This window comes from Pholis gunnellus, assembly GCF_910591455.1.
Source record: "Pholis gunnellus genome assembly, chromosome: 17".
Classification (NCBI taxonomy): domain Eukaryota; kingdom Metazoa; phylum Chordata; class Actinopteri; order Perciformes; family Pholidae; genus Pholis; species Pholis gunnellus.
Window position 1 is genome coordinate 5,453,479 of NC_136544.1, and position 17,211 is coordinate 5,470,689.

The 17,211-nt window shown below is 44.5% G+C and overlaps 3 protein-coding genes across 4 annotated transcripts; all 3 read right to left on the reverse strand.

Moving 5' to 3' along the window:
• Positions 1-388: 388 nt before the first annotated feature.
• On the reverse strand, positions 389-6,821 carry hmgxb4a (HMG box domain containing 4a). Of its 2 annotated transcripts, none has more exons than XM_079178283.1 (13): positions 6,753-6,821; positions 5,952-6,056; positions 5,619-5,755; positions 5,389-5,464; positions 4,695-5,285; positions 3,162-3,365; positions 2,872-3,050; positions 2,615-2,696; positions 2,460-2,524; positions 2,254-2,350; positions 1,968-2,125; positions 1,224-1,346; positions 389-1,042 (listed from the first exon to the last, which is right to left on the reverse strand). In XM_079178283.1, the coding sequence occupies exons 2-13, from the start codon at positions 5,986-5,988 to the stop codon at positions 998-1,000; spliced, it is 1,794 nt and encodes a 597-aa protein (XP_079034409.1). In that variant the 5' UTR covers positions 5,989-6,056; positions 6,753-6,821; the 3' UTR covers positions 389-997. The 2 variants fall into 2 exon arrangements, with proteins under 2 accessions (XP_079034409.1, XP_079034408.1); XM_079178282.1 differs by having other exon boundaries at positions 1,968-2,131.
• Positions 6,822-7,079: 258 nt separating this feature from the next.
• On the reverse strand, positions 7,080-10,682 carry ankrd54 (ankyrin repeat domain 54). Its single transcript, XM_079177609.1, has 8 exons — positions 10,034-10,682; positions 9,477-9,524; positions 9,288-9,386; positions 9,108-9,179; positions 8,803-8,850; positions 8,298-8,422; positions 8,075-8,182; positions 7,080-7,899 (listed from the first exon to the last, which is right to left on the reverse strand). The coding sequence occupies exons 1-8, from the start codon at positions 10,431-10,433 to the stop codon at positions 7,825-7,827; spliced, it is 975 nt and encodes a 324-aa protein (XP_079033735.1). The 5' UTR covers positions 10,434-10,682; the 3' UTR covers positions 7,080-7,824.
• Positions 10,683-11,957: 1,275 nt separating this feature from the next.
• Positions 11,958-16,681, reverse strand: foxred2 (FAD-dependent oxidoreductase domain containing 2). The gene is made up of 10 exons (XM_079176905.1): positions 16,552-16,681; positions 15,571-15,788; positions 15,170-15,475; positions 14,823-15,074; positions 13,883-14,191; positions 13,596-13,762; positions 13,247-13,412; positions 12,656-12,882; positions 12,360-12,530; positions 11,958-12,252 (listed from the first exon to the last, which is right to left on the reverse strand). The coding sequence occupies exons 2-10, from the start codon at positions 15,783-15,785 to the stop codon at positions 12,020-12,022; spliced, it is 2,046 nt and encodes a 681-aa protein (XP_079033031.1). The 5' UTR covers positions 15,786-15,788; positions 16,552-16,681; the 3' UTR covers positions 11,958-12,019.
• Positions 16,682-17,211: the final 530 nt, after the last annotated feature.

The following is a 17,211-nucleotide window of genomic DNA, read 5'->3' on the forward strand; positions in this document are numbered from 1 at the left end:
ACCATGATAGTTTAGCATGTTAATAGTTGATAATTAGCCTCAGAGAACAGCTGGGTCTGATGGGAATGTCATTATAATTCATCCTGAAAGAGAGCAGTGATGTCTGTACTCTCTATCAAGACGATTCACTAAAACAAAATATGTCAACCTTGTGGTGGAGCTTAATTCAATTATAGATTCATTAGGATTCATCCTCTGGCCACCATGAAGTTTCGTGCAAATCTGCCTCGAAGGTTGTTGAAGTATTTGTGAACCGACCAACCGACATTGGCATCCCCAGAGCCGAGCCGCAAGCATGGCTAATGAAAACAAAACAAGCAGAAGCTGATTTTGGAAACAGTTTTAATGTCGCCATTTTTGCTAAATGTCTGACATTGAACAGCTCCTGATTTAAAACAAGATTGCACCATAAGGTGTTTTTTTTCTATCACTTTCCTACAGAGCAGTCAAAAATCGAAATGCTGTACGCACAGTAAAATATCAAATGTATAAAACATCATGGCATGACAGCATTGTTTACACGGTAAAAGAAAAACAAGAGCAGCTGTCAAATATATTATGTTGATCGTGACCAAATTACTTACATGTTCCTGTACTTTTAAGTAAAAAAAAAAAAAAAGGAATCAAAATATGTAGACAAAACAGTCAACAGTCAAACACACTAAACAGTTGCGCGCACACACTCACTACATGACATACACTCTGTACACTGTACAGCAACAATAAAACTAAGCTCGACATGCCAAGAAAGATCAACGTGTTCAGTAAAATGTTTCATTTAAAAATATAACAATTAGAAAAAAAATTAAAGAGAACAAGGTTTTTAAAAAAATACACTTTTAAAACGTTGACGCTAGAAATATCCAAGTTTTCAGAGGCCGAGCAAGTGGCTTAAATTAAAGTCCAAAGTCCAAGGGTCCCTCCTGTTCAGGACCCCTCCAGTCACATCTGCTGACTTCTGATGCCAAATCACTGAACCTCGAGTATCATCCTTTCCTCACAGCCCAGGCATGATGTAGGCAATATTGTCCAACGTATTCGACTGACAGAAAAAGAGAGAGAGAGAGAGAGAGAGAGAGAGAGCTTTGTTAGGAAACTGCATTGAAGATGCACACGACCGCTGCCAAGTGTTCACCTGAATGTACGTATATCAAACTGCAGTCAGGCTGAAAACACCCGCAGTAGTTTAATTCACACAGCGTTTACAAACGCTAATACTTTACCAGGACGTTTCGAGGACATCCGTTTAACTGTGGTATCTGTGCGGTGAGACAGTTCAGCGGTCCCAGCGCACACAAGATGGAGTCCAGAAGAACAGACAGACTCCCGGACACCGCCACCATCCCCTGGCACGAAGAAACATCAGTCACAGTTATTCCACTGCATACTAGTAACGACACATCTCCAGGGGGTGAACGTAGCCTGTTTTTTTTTCGTACAGGCATTGTGCTTCATGTTCAATAACATTGTCAGGTAGGGCCTTTATGTTGCACAAGTTGGAACAACAACTTTAAAAAAAAGCTGATGTGTTTAAGCAATAAAATACAACACATCTTCCACGTTGTTTCCATATTACGACTACGACGAAAACAGAAGAAATGGGACTATCCGAGGAGCACCTGAATGCACCACTGTCAGCGCTCTCCGGGTGCCATTCTAGTTTTCTTATGAATTGCTTCTTAATTGTTCACAGCACAGGCTTGGGGGCTTTCAATCCAAAAAGATGATGTCAAGTGTTTCCTTCCACACCATACAGCTGCAGACTTCAAGCTACTTTCACCCCTAAACATGTCCTTGTTAACACCTCAAATAAAAAAACGTGGAGCTTTCTGAAGTGGAAAATAAAGCTTCTTTCTCGTCATGTCTATTTTTGATATCTATTAATGTGCTTTAGAGGTTATAGGTTACATCCACTGCAGATTGGCCTGTAAATGCAGTATGTGCCCGCCTGCATTGTGGAAACGTACCTCTGTTTCTTGTAGCCGATGCCCAATCAGGGACAGGGACTCCCCCAGGAGCTGCAGGTGAGCTGCTGCATCGATGGGATCGACCTCTGGGACTCGTGCTGGGGATAGTGACATCGTGCCAGATGCTCTGCTGGGCGACACCATCCCTGTGACCGCTCCTACAGCTTCCACGAGCCCAACACAAACACAACAGTTACGAGAACTGACGGCGAGAGGACAAAAACTTGTGAAATTATAAAAAACGTATTAATCATCGTCGATCGGTTGAGTTAAAAGTCCACGATACCTTTGCTTTTGCCCTCATTGACACTCTTGTGTTTGACTGTGGTGGCCTCGGCTTTGTTCTGCTTGTGCTGCAGATACTGAGCTTTCTGCCTCCAAACCTGCACGGGACACACAGAGGGACGCGCTACATTTTAGTGCACTGCGAGCATGAGAGCGATGTTCAAAAGGATTTTCCCATATCAAGTACAAAGAAGGACAAAAACTCACCAGCTTGTCTTTCTCGGGCATCGCCTTCCACACCTCTGCCAACCTTTTGCTTAGCTCACCAAAGACTGCAGATTAGACAAACGTACGGTTTAAAATGTGTACGTTAGTGATGTTTGAGAGGCCAATGTGCTGATCGGTGTCATAACATCACCCACCTAGTCCTGGCTGTTCTGCATTTATGTTGACCCTGTACTCCTTACAAAACACCTGATACGCTGTTGTGTTCTTCTTCTTGGGCTGAGAGAGGACAAAGAAATGAACTGATGATGAACCAACGCAGAGGGACAATAAAGCATTGTTTTTCGTAGTAGTGTGTTAGTTTGCGTTGTCATTCAAAGCTACATTTTCACGCCGGCCGTCTTGCTACTTAAACTACCGATCCAACAACAAACGTCCCCGAACAGTTTCTTACCTTGTCTTTTTCCTTCTCGTGCTTTTCCCGATCTTTCTCCTCTTTCTTCTTCTTCTTCTCCGTCACTCCATCGTTGCCTTGGTGGTGGTGTGGAGGGACGGGCGTGCCCATGGCGTACATTGGTCCGACGGCGCTGTGCGTGACAGTGGGGTGGGAGTGGCTGTGGCCCCTCGAGGAGTCTGAAGAATGTCACGCAAAGATGACGCGATTGGAAAATGACAAGTATCATATTGTGTGCAGCAGAAAAGCGACTCTTTCTTTGTTGTATATTCAACACATGGATAACTCACCTCCAAATCCTTTGCTGTGCTTCTTGTCCTTCCCACTCTTTTCCTTGTCTCGGTCCTTTTCTTTGTCCTTCTTCTTCTTGCTTTTTTTGCTCTTCTTCTTCTTCTTTGACATGTGTGTGTAGGAGTCATCTATAACCAGTTCACCCGCCTCCAGCTCAGCCCCAGATGAAGAGCTCTCGTCTCCCATGCCACCTCCATAATGACCTGTGAAACAGGGAACACATCAAAGATGATTAATTAACAACACAAAATCTATCATGGGGGGGGTCAAAATAATGTACGGTGGTATGGTACACTGGCACTACAGGTGCACCCATAATATCTGCAGCAGCAATATATCTGTGCCGATACAGCTCATCAGCACGTGTTTGATCAGCAAACCAACAGGTTTCTGATACCACAACTAATAATGAAATGATAAAAACTTAGTAAATGTACTTATTATTGCTATAATGGGCCTCAGATTATTGAGTTGCCAAAATTCAGCTGCATGTTTTACTTGTATTTTATATATCTTATATACCTTCAGTTTAGTCCTCAACGAGTAAGCTGCTATATGTACTATTTGATACATCTGAGGATCGCCAACAAGAGGCTGTTGCGGGGTTTTAGCATTTCTTGCTAGCTTGTCTGAAAGGCGGATAAATAACGCTGCACATTGTGGTGAGGGAAAAGTGGCATGGCAACTTTCAAAGGGGTCCCTTTGACCTCTCGCCTCAAGATATGTGAATGAAAATAGGTTCCCATGAGTCTCCCCTTTACAGACATGCCGACGTTATGCTAATCCGATGCTAAAACCAAGCAGTTCTTTTGCATGCAGTATAAATATGTCATTTTCTCCTATTCTATAAATGGTATAAATTGAATATTGGGTCTTGGATGTGCAAAAAGTGGGTATGACTGGGAAGCTTGATATATGAAATTCTTACAGAAATATCCAAATGTCAAAAGTTTTAGATACCAAATAACAGCGTGACTCTTTCCTCGAGGTCTTGGTGTGTTAATGTGGTATTTTGGATGGATTTTTCATCATTTTGCACCGAATCTGTGTAACAAATGTTAACCTCAAGATGGCTGCAACACCTTATGATACATAAGTGTGCATGAAAATGGCCACCATATACTTCTATCGTAATGTTCTACGCCCTTATACACTTTATCTTTATCATCTATTTCTCTCCCCCACACCACGAACCCCCTTAAAAAGATAAGTATGGCTCTATGTGGGTCTCTAACGTTTAATGCTGGAATTAAAGTTCTGCTGAGATGAACGTAAACCCACACAGAGAAGGGTATTATGGGTAACCGTAGAAGAGTCAACGTGCACACCTCCCAGATCTCTTTCTTCCTCCACATTGTGGTTTGCTTAACTTGACACTGCTTCCTATGAACATGTCCGTTAAACTGCCAATCAATACAATAACACACCTGTGTATGTTTGCTTCCGTGTAGCCCGGCGAAGCATTATTCCAACAACTATCAGAAACACAACATAACTTGCATCCCCTGGAACATACTTTAGGGTTATCTTACCTTCCACCTCCACCTCTTTCCCCACCACAGGCAGTGGATCTCGGCTCTGCTGCAGTTTTTTCTTGGGCGCCTTCGAGTGCTGCGCCCTGTCTCTGTCCTTCTCCTTCTTTCCGCCTCCTTTGGACGAGTGGGGCGGGAACGGGAAGCTCTCGCCTTCCTCTTTCTCTGGCGACATGATGAGCTTCATCTTCAGACCGTCGGCCTCGCGTAACGTCAAGGGCTCCTCTTTGGGAGCTCCGCCGTGGAACAGCGACGACTTTGAGGAGGACGAGGAGTGCTTCTTGGAGGAAGACGACGACGAGGACACGGGGCGGGAGTGGGAGAAGGAGTGGCTCCCTTTGCTTCCGCCGCCGCCGCCGCTGCTGCCCTCACGTTTGCGGTCCTTGGAGGAGTGCGAGGAGAAGGGTGGGTAGGAGGGTTTCTTGTGTAAGTGGGGGCTGGGGTCCGAACCTGTGGCCAGCGGAGAGGTGATAGCCTGCAGGAGGCCCATCGCTGTGTCTGTCGGGTGGGAGGAGGGGGACGAGAGGGTAGGGGAGCGGTCTGTAGACTTGTGCTTTTTCTTGTGGGAAGGCGGACCTGAACCATCGTGGTCTGATACAGGGACGACACGGGAAAAGAAAAAAAAAGTAAATACAGCTGAAGAGTCCTTTTTTTGTGAACTTAAAACGATTATTACAATATAACAACCTCTCACCTCTGTTATAGTAGTCATCACTATGCTTCTTCTTCTTTTTGTGCGAGTCCCCTCCGAGCGCGAACAGTTCGGAATCCTGATTTTGAATGACAGAGTTGCTTTCCGTTCGTTCATAGATAAATTGGTTCAAAATATTAAAATGTGCTACAACACCATAACTATTGGCATTTCTTCAAACCTTCCTGTGGTATTACACCATATAGTCACGTTCATGTTGACAGATAACCTACCTTGGGTCGTTTTTTGGATGATTTTCGGACCTGAGCAGCAATCTCCTCTTCCTCCCTCAACAGATCCTTGTACGACCTCCTCTTCTCTCTCTGGCTACGACCAGCCACAAGGCCTCTGTCTCCTTCCATCCCCACGTCTAGAATAAATGAACTGAGTATTGTAATCCTTAATTTAAAAGTAAAGATTTTGAATTTAAAAAATTAGATTAAACACAATGAAGGATGTACAATGAAGGAACTACGTCTCTTAAAATGTTCTCCGTTTCTTGTGTTTGATAAGTCTGTACAGTGGGAACAAAGTACAACTACATGCAGTTTGCCTGCAGACATTACCCATTCCTCCTTTATTCTTGATCTCCTCAAAGGCCATGGCTCCTGCTTTGTCAACACGTCTATTTGTCACAGTATGTCACTGACAACATAAGGCAGGATACTGACCTGTGAAGTGAACACCAAGGGAAACAAATAAAACGCAAGTTACGGTATTAATATCTATCCTGGACGAGACACAATGACAAAGTGTAAAACGTGGCCATTTATGAAAACATATTTCGTATCTTGTAACGTAATCTAAAACATTAACAAAGGTAATTACGCTCTAATAGGCACTCAGTTGCTATAACTAACGTTGTTCCGGCTTAGTCCCACACTGAGCTGCCCAAGTAACACTGGAGCTGCAGGTAACGTGAACATAACGCTCCTCAAAAGTGTGGAAGTGCTCAATGAACGGCTGCTTATTGAAGGAAAATACAAGTTACGCTGTGTTACAATAACGCTGTGGTCTGTCACCTACAAAATAGCACAACAACTGATAGCTAAGCAAACTCCCGCCTACTTTCGTAAAGATACACAAACACACCCCCCTCTCCATTCACTTTGAGTCCTTAGCTTCCCAACATTTCCACCACTCGAATGGGTCTCGCTGAGCGTGCCCTCAGCCTGCCGGTGAAAGCGACTAAGGAAAGCCCGAGGCTTTACACCCACAGTTAGGCCGCGGTCGCCTCAAGTGCATAAAATAACGTGCCAAACATACATTTAACTCTGCTCGTGTCTCAATCTCCTCTGGGGTGGCAACTTGTGATATTTATACACACCAGGAAGAGAGAATATATTGTGTTTATTAAATTTTACTACCTCTATGGATCTCCAATTTACGCGGGTCCGGTCGCCATTTTTTTTTATTATCGGCGAAGCAACAATACGTGTCAACGTAGAGGAGGGGCTTTGGTAACGCAGCCAATCAGCGTACAGGAAAAGAAGCCACATTAACAAAGCACTTGCTGTTGCTCTGTTTCCTTCTCTACTGTCTTCCGTTTTCACTATGCAAAACGACAACTGAAGGCTCAACCATTGAATATATTGATATTGAAATAAGCAATAAATTACAGAACGGAAACTCAGTTAGATAGAACATTCTTTATCGTATTGTATAAAAGACGATATTTGACAAATATAGCCAAACATATTGATTTATTGAATCACATATATCCATTTCCAACAACAGTCAAATATTTCAAATTGTTCTTTTACAGCACGGTTCACATACAAACATGACATGCAATACAAGAGAAAAGGCAAAGAGATACAAAGAAGCTGTCAATAAGAAAACCCAAAATACAACAGTGAAAACTGTTTAATCATTTCATGAGAAATACGTCTCATAATTATCGTAATAGCTAATAATGGCAGGCAAAAAGAGAACAAGTGAGCACATAGACACAGCCGTGACTCTTTCTCTCACTCTCACTCTCACTCACACGCACACAAACACACACACACACGCGATAGAGCGCGAAGATCCCACTGCACTTCTGGGTTGGCTTCTGTTCCACTAGTTTCCTGTTCTCAATGTATATTTCCCTAAGGGGTGTCTTTTATCCTTTTTTTCTGAAAAGCTAACATGTGATACTCTTTTCTGTCTATAAATAGATATCCATTAACTTGCAGTACTGGGCATTAGTATTTGAGCATCTTTTCATTTTAACCCAGATGAGAATAGCTCAAAAGAATCTTTGTATTATCTTGTTTAAAATGTCTACTGTCCTGTAGAGTAATGCTGTAAACAAATATGTTGTTTGGAATATGGACAGAAACCCCCAGAATTGTGGTTCAGTGTGGTTGAGGATGTGCTTGTCTGGTTAAGGCTACTGCAGCAGTGGCGTTCTTGAAAAGTAGCAAGACTTCAGCTCTCCATACACTTTTTCTTTCACCTATCCCCCAAATTCTGTTTCTGTAGACTGAGTGATGTAAAACTGGCCAATAAATCGGTCACCTCATCCACCTATAAAAAAAAAAAGAAGACGAAAAATACATTATTATACATGTATAAGTTTTGGTGAAATCTAAGTAAATCCATAAGAATAAACAATACATTCAAATTAAGTTTAGTTACACCACAAATCTTGGTTTTTAAACATGCAAATCTGAGATGTATTCAATGAGTATGTCGGTCTCACCTGCTCTTTGGTGCGCGTGTGCTGCAGCTGTGTGGAAATGTGCTCCAGCCTCTCTTTAGCTTCACTCTGGCCCATTAAGTTCAGGTATTCCCTCAGCATTTGAATGATCTACAAGGGAAAGTCAAAACGTAAAAATCTTCCAGCATTTGATAGATCCAAAAATTAAGCACGCAGTTCCCGAAACAATCAGGATCTACCCAAAGCAACTTAACGCCTTCTCTACCTGTGTGACTTCCCCTCTCAGGGTTTCTAAGCTGCGTGAATCTCCCTCCTGCAGAATATTGAGCTTGGAGCGTGCTAGATGCAGAGGGGTCCTGCCTGCTCGGTCCAGGGCGTCCACGCGGGCTCCTTGACAGAGACAATAAGAGCACAAATTAAACTGTTAAACAGTTTAAACAGTTTAAACACCGTTCTCAATCAGTGATCATGTTAGACTGCATTCATCTACACAAAACCAGGGCAGCAGCACCATTGTTTTCTATAATGTTTATGATAAACTCACTAAGAGTAAGACAAACTTACATTTAGAGGTCACCCGTTGCACTGTATTTATGGCAAGTGATATATATATATATATATATATATATATACATATAAATATGCTCCTTCAGGGCAACAAACACCTTGACTATAGAGTTTAAATGAATAAAGTTTAACCTGCGCCCCTGTATTTTCAGCTAACTTACAACAACGGGAAACTGAGCAACATGTATACAAAGAGGTCTCACCTCCTCTCAGCAATGTGGTGATTACAGGCACATGGTTGGTACAGGCCGCTGCAGAAACACAGGTTAAAATGGGCAAGTTGTGTCACAAATACAAGAATAAAAGTATTAAAAAAAAACACTCGTCGCATGCTTAAAACGTCCTTAAAACTTTGCTTGTATGTCATTCTGCAGTGCGTCTTCGCGTTAGCAGGCGCGGGCGTAAAGCAGCTGCACAGCTGTGAGTCAGAGTGAAACCACAGTCACATGCTTTACTGACCACAGTGCTGCGGGTTCTTACGGGGTCAGGGTGATTTGTTCTCTCTTACCCAGATGGAGGGGGGTATTTCCCAGGCTGTCTCGCTGGTTGGGGTCAGCGCCGTGGCTCAGCAACAATTGCACTACAGACGTAAAAAAAGGACATTTGGAAAAGGAAGGGAATGAGAATTACTTGAAGTTTGGTAAACAACAGTATGCATTATACATGATTTCACCAATCACCAACCTACCAATGCTCTCATTGCCATTGCAGGAAGAGAAATGGAGGGCCGTCCTTCCCTTGTCATCTGCTGCACACGGGTCCGTGTCGTCTTGCAGGAGCTTTCGAACTGGAAGAACACAACTGTGATCACCTTTTACCTTACACCACTTGCAAGGCATTTTAATTTTTTTACTGCAATCCACGTCACCGTCCATACCTGTGTCGCTGTCGTTGCTGTTCGCCGCTTCCCTCAGCCTTTTCGCAGCTGTGGATATATGACATTCAAAATGACAAGTATGTAAATATTGCTTTATGAGTGGATGAATAGGATCGGATTGCTTGATATGTGAGCAACGAACAAGATAAGCCATTCACTGGCTTTACACTGTCAAGAGGAGGGGGGGGGGCACTATCAGCCACTGATAGTGCAACTGTACATGCTGTTTATCAGTGTAACACTGAGCATGTTATTACATGAGACAAGATAGCCATTGGGATTTTGGTAATCATAATATGACATGTCTTAATATCTTCTGGTATTCACTGCATTACACTGTGATATAACTGTATTACCTTTAGCCTACCTGTTTGGTTATATCTAAATTACTGGTGTGTCGTTTTCAAGGGACCTAGCTTGCATATTGTATTAAATCAACATACTCACAAACCAAAAAACACCGTCACGATATTGAGTCTACATATTACTACACACACACACACACATTCTGTATTTTGCAGCTAAACAAACGTGGCCAACCTGTAGCTGTCCCTTACCGTAGATGTCTTTCCCCATAGGGCCGAGGTTCCGGACCACTCTGTGCGGCCGCCTGGCCCTCCTACCCGTCACCTTCCCCATCTTGCTTGCCACACCACCGGCGCCGAGCTCGGCTCGTCCGGGCTCCCACAACAAGTGCAGGTACCGGAGCTCTTTCTCGTCCCTCGGTCCCACTCGACCCAACACCACTTTACCCTCTCCGGTCCCACTTATCCCAAACCCGACAGCGGCGGTACCCCCGGGGTCCATCCTCTCCGGGTTTACGTTACCCCGCTGCTCTCTACCCACCTCCTCCTCCCGGGTTTCATCTTCAGGTCCGGGCTCCACCATGTACTCCCCCTCGGAGCTGGAGCGGTCATTATCCGAGGCTGTCGCAACGATTGGGCTCCACCCGTCCATACTTTATCGTGACATGTGGACGCCGTGTTTATGCTACGCTCCTTACTACTACTGCCACAGAAAAAAGGAAAGAAAGCCGTCATACGTAGGACAACTTTGAATACGCCATCCGCACCGTCAGCGACGCCATTGCGCGGCACGTCTACGTAGAAACTCCCTCGTTAAAGGCTTCCCGTCCTCGGTACTTTGCAGTGTTTAATATCAGAAGACACCCTATCTTTACGGCACCAAAATGTCCCCTATTTCACATCTTCCATAATCTCGAAGGTAGTAACAGGCACACCCATTGTACAGTCAACAGATCCAGCGCAGTGACGACCAATCAGATTCCGTGTTGTTCATTTAGCTCCTGTCCAATAGAATCCACGCAACAGGGCAGCCAATCAAACAGTCCCTGTGCTGAACCGCGAATATAGCTTCGCGCATGCGCGTTGTAAAAAAGAAAAATCAATAATAGTCCACAAAACATTTGCAATCACTCTTTAATATACGTTTCATCACGTAAAATCAGAAAAATGTACAATGCATAAAACCACCCACCCTCCACCTATATATATATATATATATATATATATATCTTCTTATGAACTAGATTAAAATGGCATACTATAATGTATGTAGATATTTTGTTAGGATTCACAATATGGAAACATTCAAGGGAGAAGGTGCCTTTCCAGTGATAAGCAGTTTCCAACCTGAGGGTTGGGTCCCCAATTTATCACATGATGATGAAGCAGGAGGGGCTGTGAGATAATTACCAAATGAGGAAATACTCAAAGTTACACTTCATTTTTCAGATTTTCCTCCAATCTTTGCTGTACTCTAATGCATTGCTTAATAATGGCACTTCTTTGAACCCTAAAACATGATCAAAATTTAAAAAAAGGACATTAACTCTTTGGTTAAATTTGTCAAGTCACATTTACAACGGACAAGGGTTTGTAAATTTCCTTAATTAAAGTGGCCGCAAGCCCAAAACCTTGGGAACCACTGATCTGTATGATGGTATTCTGTTAAGATATTCGGTCTTGTGGAGGGAAATATTATGGGTGCTAGAGGTAGCAAGTCTGACAGACTTAAACAGCATCTTAGGCATAGCTTTAAAGGTAGGCTTAATAATCTTCTTCTGTGACTGTCGGAGGACCGTAATAAACCCGTCCAATCGTTTCTTTCGGCTCGAATGTAATGATTGGACGGGCTACCCCGCCTGCTTACCTGCGCATACTCTGCCCACACACTCATCGCTCTTTACCAGAGTCTTCCACAAACCGCTAGCTTAACAGTCGTGAGAACTTATAATATCCATGTTCTTTGTTTACGTTCATGACAATAATGTTGGGGGGGGGGGGGGGGGGGGGGGAGTAGCTTTAGAGGTAGGCTTTGAAGTACAGGCTCTCAGTGTTGCCAACGTGGCGACTTACTTGCTAGATTTAGGAACTTTTAGAGCGCTGCTTGCTACTTTCATTGGACAAGATTTGTCTGAATTTGTTGTGGTTGGATTCTTTTTTTGTTAAATCTAACGTACTCGCTACTTTCTAGTTTCTCAAGATTACCAACCGTGCCTTTAACACGCTTGAGCAAAACAATCAGAAGTCAAGTTTCAGTCCTGAAGAAATGGAGGCTCCAGCTTGCGCCAGGTAGTTTGGGAATGCGGGATCCGCCCCCGACGTGCCCGCATCTCGCTCAGCGGGCATCGGCCCGGCGTCGTGATCGCGCTGCCACGGCTGACTGTTGGGAGCGATACCCTGCCGCTTCAAGTACCCGTGCTGACAAAACAGCGGCGGCTTGCGGTGGGTGAGGGCCAGGCGGAAGCATGATTCTGAAAGGCATGAGAAAACACAAGGAATGAGTCAAACTACTAATGATAGAATAAAGACATAATTAATAGAGAAAGCAGTGTGTAATTCATGATTTAAAAAGCTCTACCGGCATAGAAGGCCCTGAGGTCAGTCTGGACACAGTGCTCCAAGAAGCGCCGCAGTGGCTGGATATGAGATATGGGAGTCCCCCATTCTGTGAGGAAGTCCTCCACCACGTGATGAATCGCTTTGGGCCTTGGCAAAGGCCAGCCGGCGGGACGGAGCTTCATTTCTTCCTCTGGGGAAAAACAAAAACAACAAAAAGGTACATAAACCTTTATCCAGAGCTCGTTCCCTGTCAAAACGGCAGTAATTCTACTCCATAAAAAATACACTTTTAAACGTCACAGCATTTCTACTCACCAGTGGGAAGTTGGTCGTAGTAGTACAAAACAGGGTGCAGAAAGTTGGATTTCCAAGCTCTGGTCCATTCTGTGTGAGCCCGGCCCCGCCCCAAATAGTCTACGTTTTTCTTCCCGTACTGCATGACCAGAACTATCAGCCCGTGGTTGGAGACCTCGTGGCCCGAGAGAGAGGAGAACTGAGGCAGGGCCTGGAGCGTAAACTCTTCCACGTATTCACAGTGAGAGCTGAGAGTGAAGGAGAGACGACGGCACCAGAACAGAGCATGAAACAGGAATAACTGTACATTTGGTTTTATGCTTATGGAGAGCAGAATTTCACGTAATGAGTATAAACAGGGAGTGCTGCTTATACATGAATAATATCTATATCTATCTATATGAATAGATAACCTGTTATTGCAATTTAAACATCTGTTAATTCTGGCAGCGCCTGGATTGACAGTCGCTGCTTGTTAGAATTACTTAGATTTTGTCTTTTTTTACACTTATTAAGATAAAAGTCGGTCAAAATCCAGCGACTGCACTCTCACGTTAACTGAAAGAAGGCAGTTTAAAGTGGTTCGGGGACATCAAAACCACACTCGCTTACCCCCGGAGGAGGATAACGTCCCCGAGCACCTCAAACATTTGGTACGGCCCAGAGGCCTCGTTGATCCGCTTCAGAATCCACGACTGCAGATGCGCCGTTGACAGTTTCGTCGATTGCCACGGGCTGCTGTGGTAACGCTGTTCAAGTACACGGTGTACAGAGCGCACTGTGGCAAAAAAAAAATGTATACAATGTGTTAACATATCACCATAATTACATGTATAATGTACCTTTTTTTTTTAAGCACATTTGAGGGGCTGTGGCAGAGAGGATGCTGTGATCGAAACGAAGCATCGTTCGCCCCTACATGCCACGAAACAAACAAAACATCCTGTTTGGACTTTTTCACCTGTGTAACGGAAACCGTGGACGAAGCCGCCGGCGGACGAGCGGTAGTCTCTGGAGTGAGCGGCGGTTCCCAGCACGAACAGGCCGGGGGTGTTCTCCCCTTCATACCAGGCCGTCAGCCTCGGCAACCTCCCTTTGGCATTGTGGCTGTTCATTGGGCGGGCAGAGCTAGGGAAGGTTGAACATTACATAAATACAACAGCTTCATCACACATAGTAGTAATGATACAAGAGGGGCAGATTATGACACCATACGATAATCCTACCGCGTCACACAGGACTATATACCTGTCAAATATGCTGAAGTTGAATCGGAACCCAAGGCACGATATCACCCGGTCGTAAGGCTTTCGCATGGAGAAGTTGTCAATGTGATAGCCTGGAGTTTCTTCTCTCGTCACATCAGAGCCGTTCTTCTCTTCCTGGTGTTGCAGGTACTTCTTTAAAGTCACGTAGAACTGTCCTTTCTTCTTAGCGCCCGATCTCCTCCTGCCTTGCTCCTTCAGTTGAGTGATGGCTATCTTATCCAGGGGTATCTCCGCCAGCCCGTCCAGGGACTTCAGCTGGTATGTGTCTAGAAGCTCGTTATTCAAAGCTCTGGAAAAAAAAGAAAATATATATTTATTTATATATATTTATATATAAATAAATATACAGATACAACGAGAGGGATTTATCTTCATTGTTAGACATTTATTGTTATATAGTGTCATTTATTTAATATGAAATCATGAATAATACTATGAATTACTTTTTCAATAATTGAGTCAAACTTTACTGTCATCCACTAATTATTGGTTCTGTTATGTGTGTCACACCACAGGACACTATGTCCCACTAGAGGACAGCACTGGTGGCGTACTACTTGTAATGGTGGTTAAATATCACACTTTATACTTGCTTTCATGTCACTTATAACAGTACAAATTTTCTGTAAAAACAGCATAAAATATTTAGATAATTTATGTAATTATTGCATTTAAAAACACTGTAAATGGTCAGAAAAAGAAAATCTTATTTTATTATTTAAAAATGCTTCTTAAAAAGACATTTTCCTCTTGTGTGACGTCTTTGTCCTGTGACATCGGTCATTAGCAGTTAGCAAGACGCATTTGCAGAATTTTCCATAGTTATACAGTTTGACATTCAGTTTTTAATTTATAAAAAGACACAAGTTAGGGGAGTGACACCAACAGGACAAGTGAAATTACCAAATCTGAGGCGCTACCTGAGATCGCCGACGTAGTGCGTTTGCCAGGCCAGTCGAACAGGGTTGGAACTGAGCATGTGCACCAATTTTGCTCTTCCCGAGATGTTCTGGGCGGTTTCAAAAGCCGAGTTCCCCTTGCCCAGAATAAGTACGGCCTGGTCCTTGTAGTCCTCAGGATCAGTGGAGATGGACTCGTAGCCCTCGACCAGGTCGGAACCGACAAACTCAACCCTCTGAGGAACCCACAGACCTGAGGCAACCAGGAGGACTCTGGTGGGGGGGGGGGAGAGAGGACAGAGGTACAACACGATGCGATTCACAATCCAAAACAGCTGTCATCTCAGGTTCAGTGTGGCACAAACTACCTGCACTTGTAGTCCGATGCATGTTGGTCGGTCAGGATGTAGCTCCTGCCCTCGGGGGACCGCACTGCCCGGATCCTCCCGATGTCCACGCCGTACCGGACCCTCAGCCCGAGCTCCTTCTCGAACATGGACAGGTAGACCGGGAAGGTATCGGCTGGAGGGAAGAACTCCCTGCTCACCCTCTTCAACAGGAGGTCAGGTCTATCGCTCAGCAGCGAGTTCCAGTCGTGGCGCATGTTGAACTCTCGGTTCTGGCTCCCCGTGTAGATCTTGTTGATGCTGATGAGCTTCCTGTGCCGGGGATACCTTGAAAACAGAGCAGAGGAAGGCCCGGGTCAAAGGGCGACTCGGGGAGGGCAGACGGGTACCGTACGACATGCCTTCACAAAGCGCGCCCTTACTTGTTAAAGAAGCTGCCCGGCCCAGAGTTCCTCTCCAAGATGACGTAGTCTCTTTTAGCTTTGGAGAGGAAATATCCCATCTGCAGCCCCGAGGGCCCAGCACCCAGCACACAGTAGTCATGGCGGCGGGGGCCGTGGTGGTGCGGGTCGTCGGGGGAGCATTGGACGCAGCCAATCAGGATGAGGAGGATCAGACGAGGAAGGTTCGAATCCATAACCTGATGGGAATGTGGCAATGTGGTAAAGGTGTGAGTTATGATAGGACAGCATCAATAAATAAATCAGAAAATAAAATCTATTAAAGGGTGGGGGGGGGGGGGGTTCCTGGACCGATGTGAGGGTCCCGGGACAGATTGTAAAGCCCTCTGAGGCAAATTTGTGATTTTGGGCTATACAACATAAATTGAATTTAATAAAATCTATATGGATCTTGCTTTTAACATCCTGCTGCTAATATGATTTGGTAAACCTATACAAAAAATAAAGATCCTATTTGAACGCATCTGGCAGTTCCTTATGAACCGTAAAATATGAGTGTTTTTTCATAGAGAGTTGTTTGTAAATTGTCTTAAAACATCATTTTACTACTTGTATTTCACTCCTAGCCTACATGCACATGTGGGCTATGAATCAGGGACCCGTTAAAAGTGGTCTGTAGCGCTGTACATGGGTCCGGCTCTACGGGGGGATACCTGGAAGAACTACAACTAGCTACACCGGAGCAGAGGCGCTACGGACAACTCAGCGCTAACTTAGCCACGGCGTCAAACTAAACGGGTAGCTTAACAGGTAACACGGGCGACTCGGACACAGGTAACGCGGTGAGAGACGGCGGCAGTAGTCCCGTGCACTCCACGAACTCTCCCCCGGCCGACGTCGTGTCGCTGTCCCGAGGATGCGGCGGGGCGCCCCCGAACCAGATGTGAGGTCGGCTAACGTGATCCCGCACAAGTACAGTACGTCACGTAGACTCCACGTTACCTTTTCTATTTCAGTCGATCCCTCGCGCGCTCCATCGGTGGGTTAGCATCTATCATACCTGTGGAGACGGCTACATGTTTGCTAGTTTGCATCGTACGGCGCGATGCGTGTGCGTGCGTGCGTGCGTGCGTGCACCCCTCTGAAAATCCAGCAGCCTACAACCCGCTTCCCCACCTTGGACAACAAAAAACCCCAATGGAGGGCTGCTTGCATAAGGGGCGTGTTTAGAGAAAACCATAGAATAGAGTGCAGTAGAATATGTCCCATATTTTACATTAACTTAGAAGTCTCTCTCAAGAAGTGTTCCGCATTTGAAAATGCCCCTCTTTCAATAATAAGTGGTGTCTATCCTGTTTTTTTTTTCCCCGCCCAAAGAAATAAAAAAAAAAATCCATAAACTTGCTACTTAAGAATATTCAAATTCTTAAAACTCCATGTGCTCGTCGACATTAAAAGAGCCTTTGAAGGCTAAACATCTGGAATGTTATGTCACTCTAAAGACCAAACATTGTCTGCAGATGGAGCTCAAAGTAAAGCTCTTTTATAATCTTTTTATGGACACAATACTCATACTCTTCATTTTGTAACATGTATCTCTTCATCGTTGACGAACATAAGTCAGGGATGTAAAAGTTAACGTACAACACTGACACTTCCCCC

What these genes read in the sequence shown, in the direction of transcription:
- ankrd54 (XM_079177609.1), bottom strand. Translation starts at nt 10,433, where the DNA reads ATGGACGGGTGGAGCCCAATCGTTGCGACAGCCTCGGATAATGACCGC. An exon ending in CAATGGCAATGAGAGCATTG is followed by an intron (nt 9,180 to 9,287) that starts GTAGGTTGGTGA and finishes TTACGTCTGTAG; the next exon opens with TGCAATTGTTGCTGAGCCAC. An exon ending in CACCACATTGCTGAGAGGAG is followed by an intron (nt 8,423 to 8,802) that starts GTGAGACCTCTT and finishes GTCTCTGTCAAG; the next exon opens with GAGCCCGCGTGGACGCCCTG.
- foxred2 (XM_079176905.1), bottom strand. Translation starts at nt 15,785, where the DNA reads ATGGATTCGAACCTTCCTCGTCTGATCCTCCTCATCCTGATTGGCTGC. An exon ending in CCGGGCAGCTTCTTTAACAA is followed by an intron (nt 15,476 to 15,570) that starts GTAAGGGCGCGC and finishes TCTGTTTTCAAG; the next exon opens with GTATCCCCGGCACAGGAAGC. An exon ending in CACTACGTCGGCGATCTCAG is followed by an intron (nt 14,192 to 14,822) that starts GTAGCGCCTCAG and finishes TTTTTTTTCCAG; the next exon opens with AGCTTTGAATAACGAGCTTC.
- hmgxb4a (XM_079178282.1), bottom strand. Translation starts at nt 5,988, where the DNA reads ATGGCCTTTGAGGAGATCAAGAATAAAGGAGGAATGG. An exon ending in GAAAGAGGTGGAGGTGGAAG is followed by an intron (nt 3,366 to 4,694) that starts GTAAGATAACCC and finishes CCTGTTTCACAG; the next exon opens with GTCATTATGGAGGTGGCATG. An exon ending in ATCGGCTACAAGAAACAGAG is followed by an intron (nt 1,347 to 1,967) that starts GTACGTTTCCAC and finishes TCTTCGTGCCAG; the next exon opens with GGGATGGTGGCGGTGTCCGG.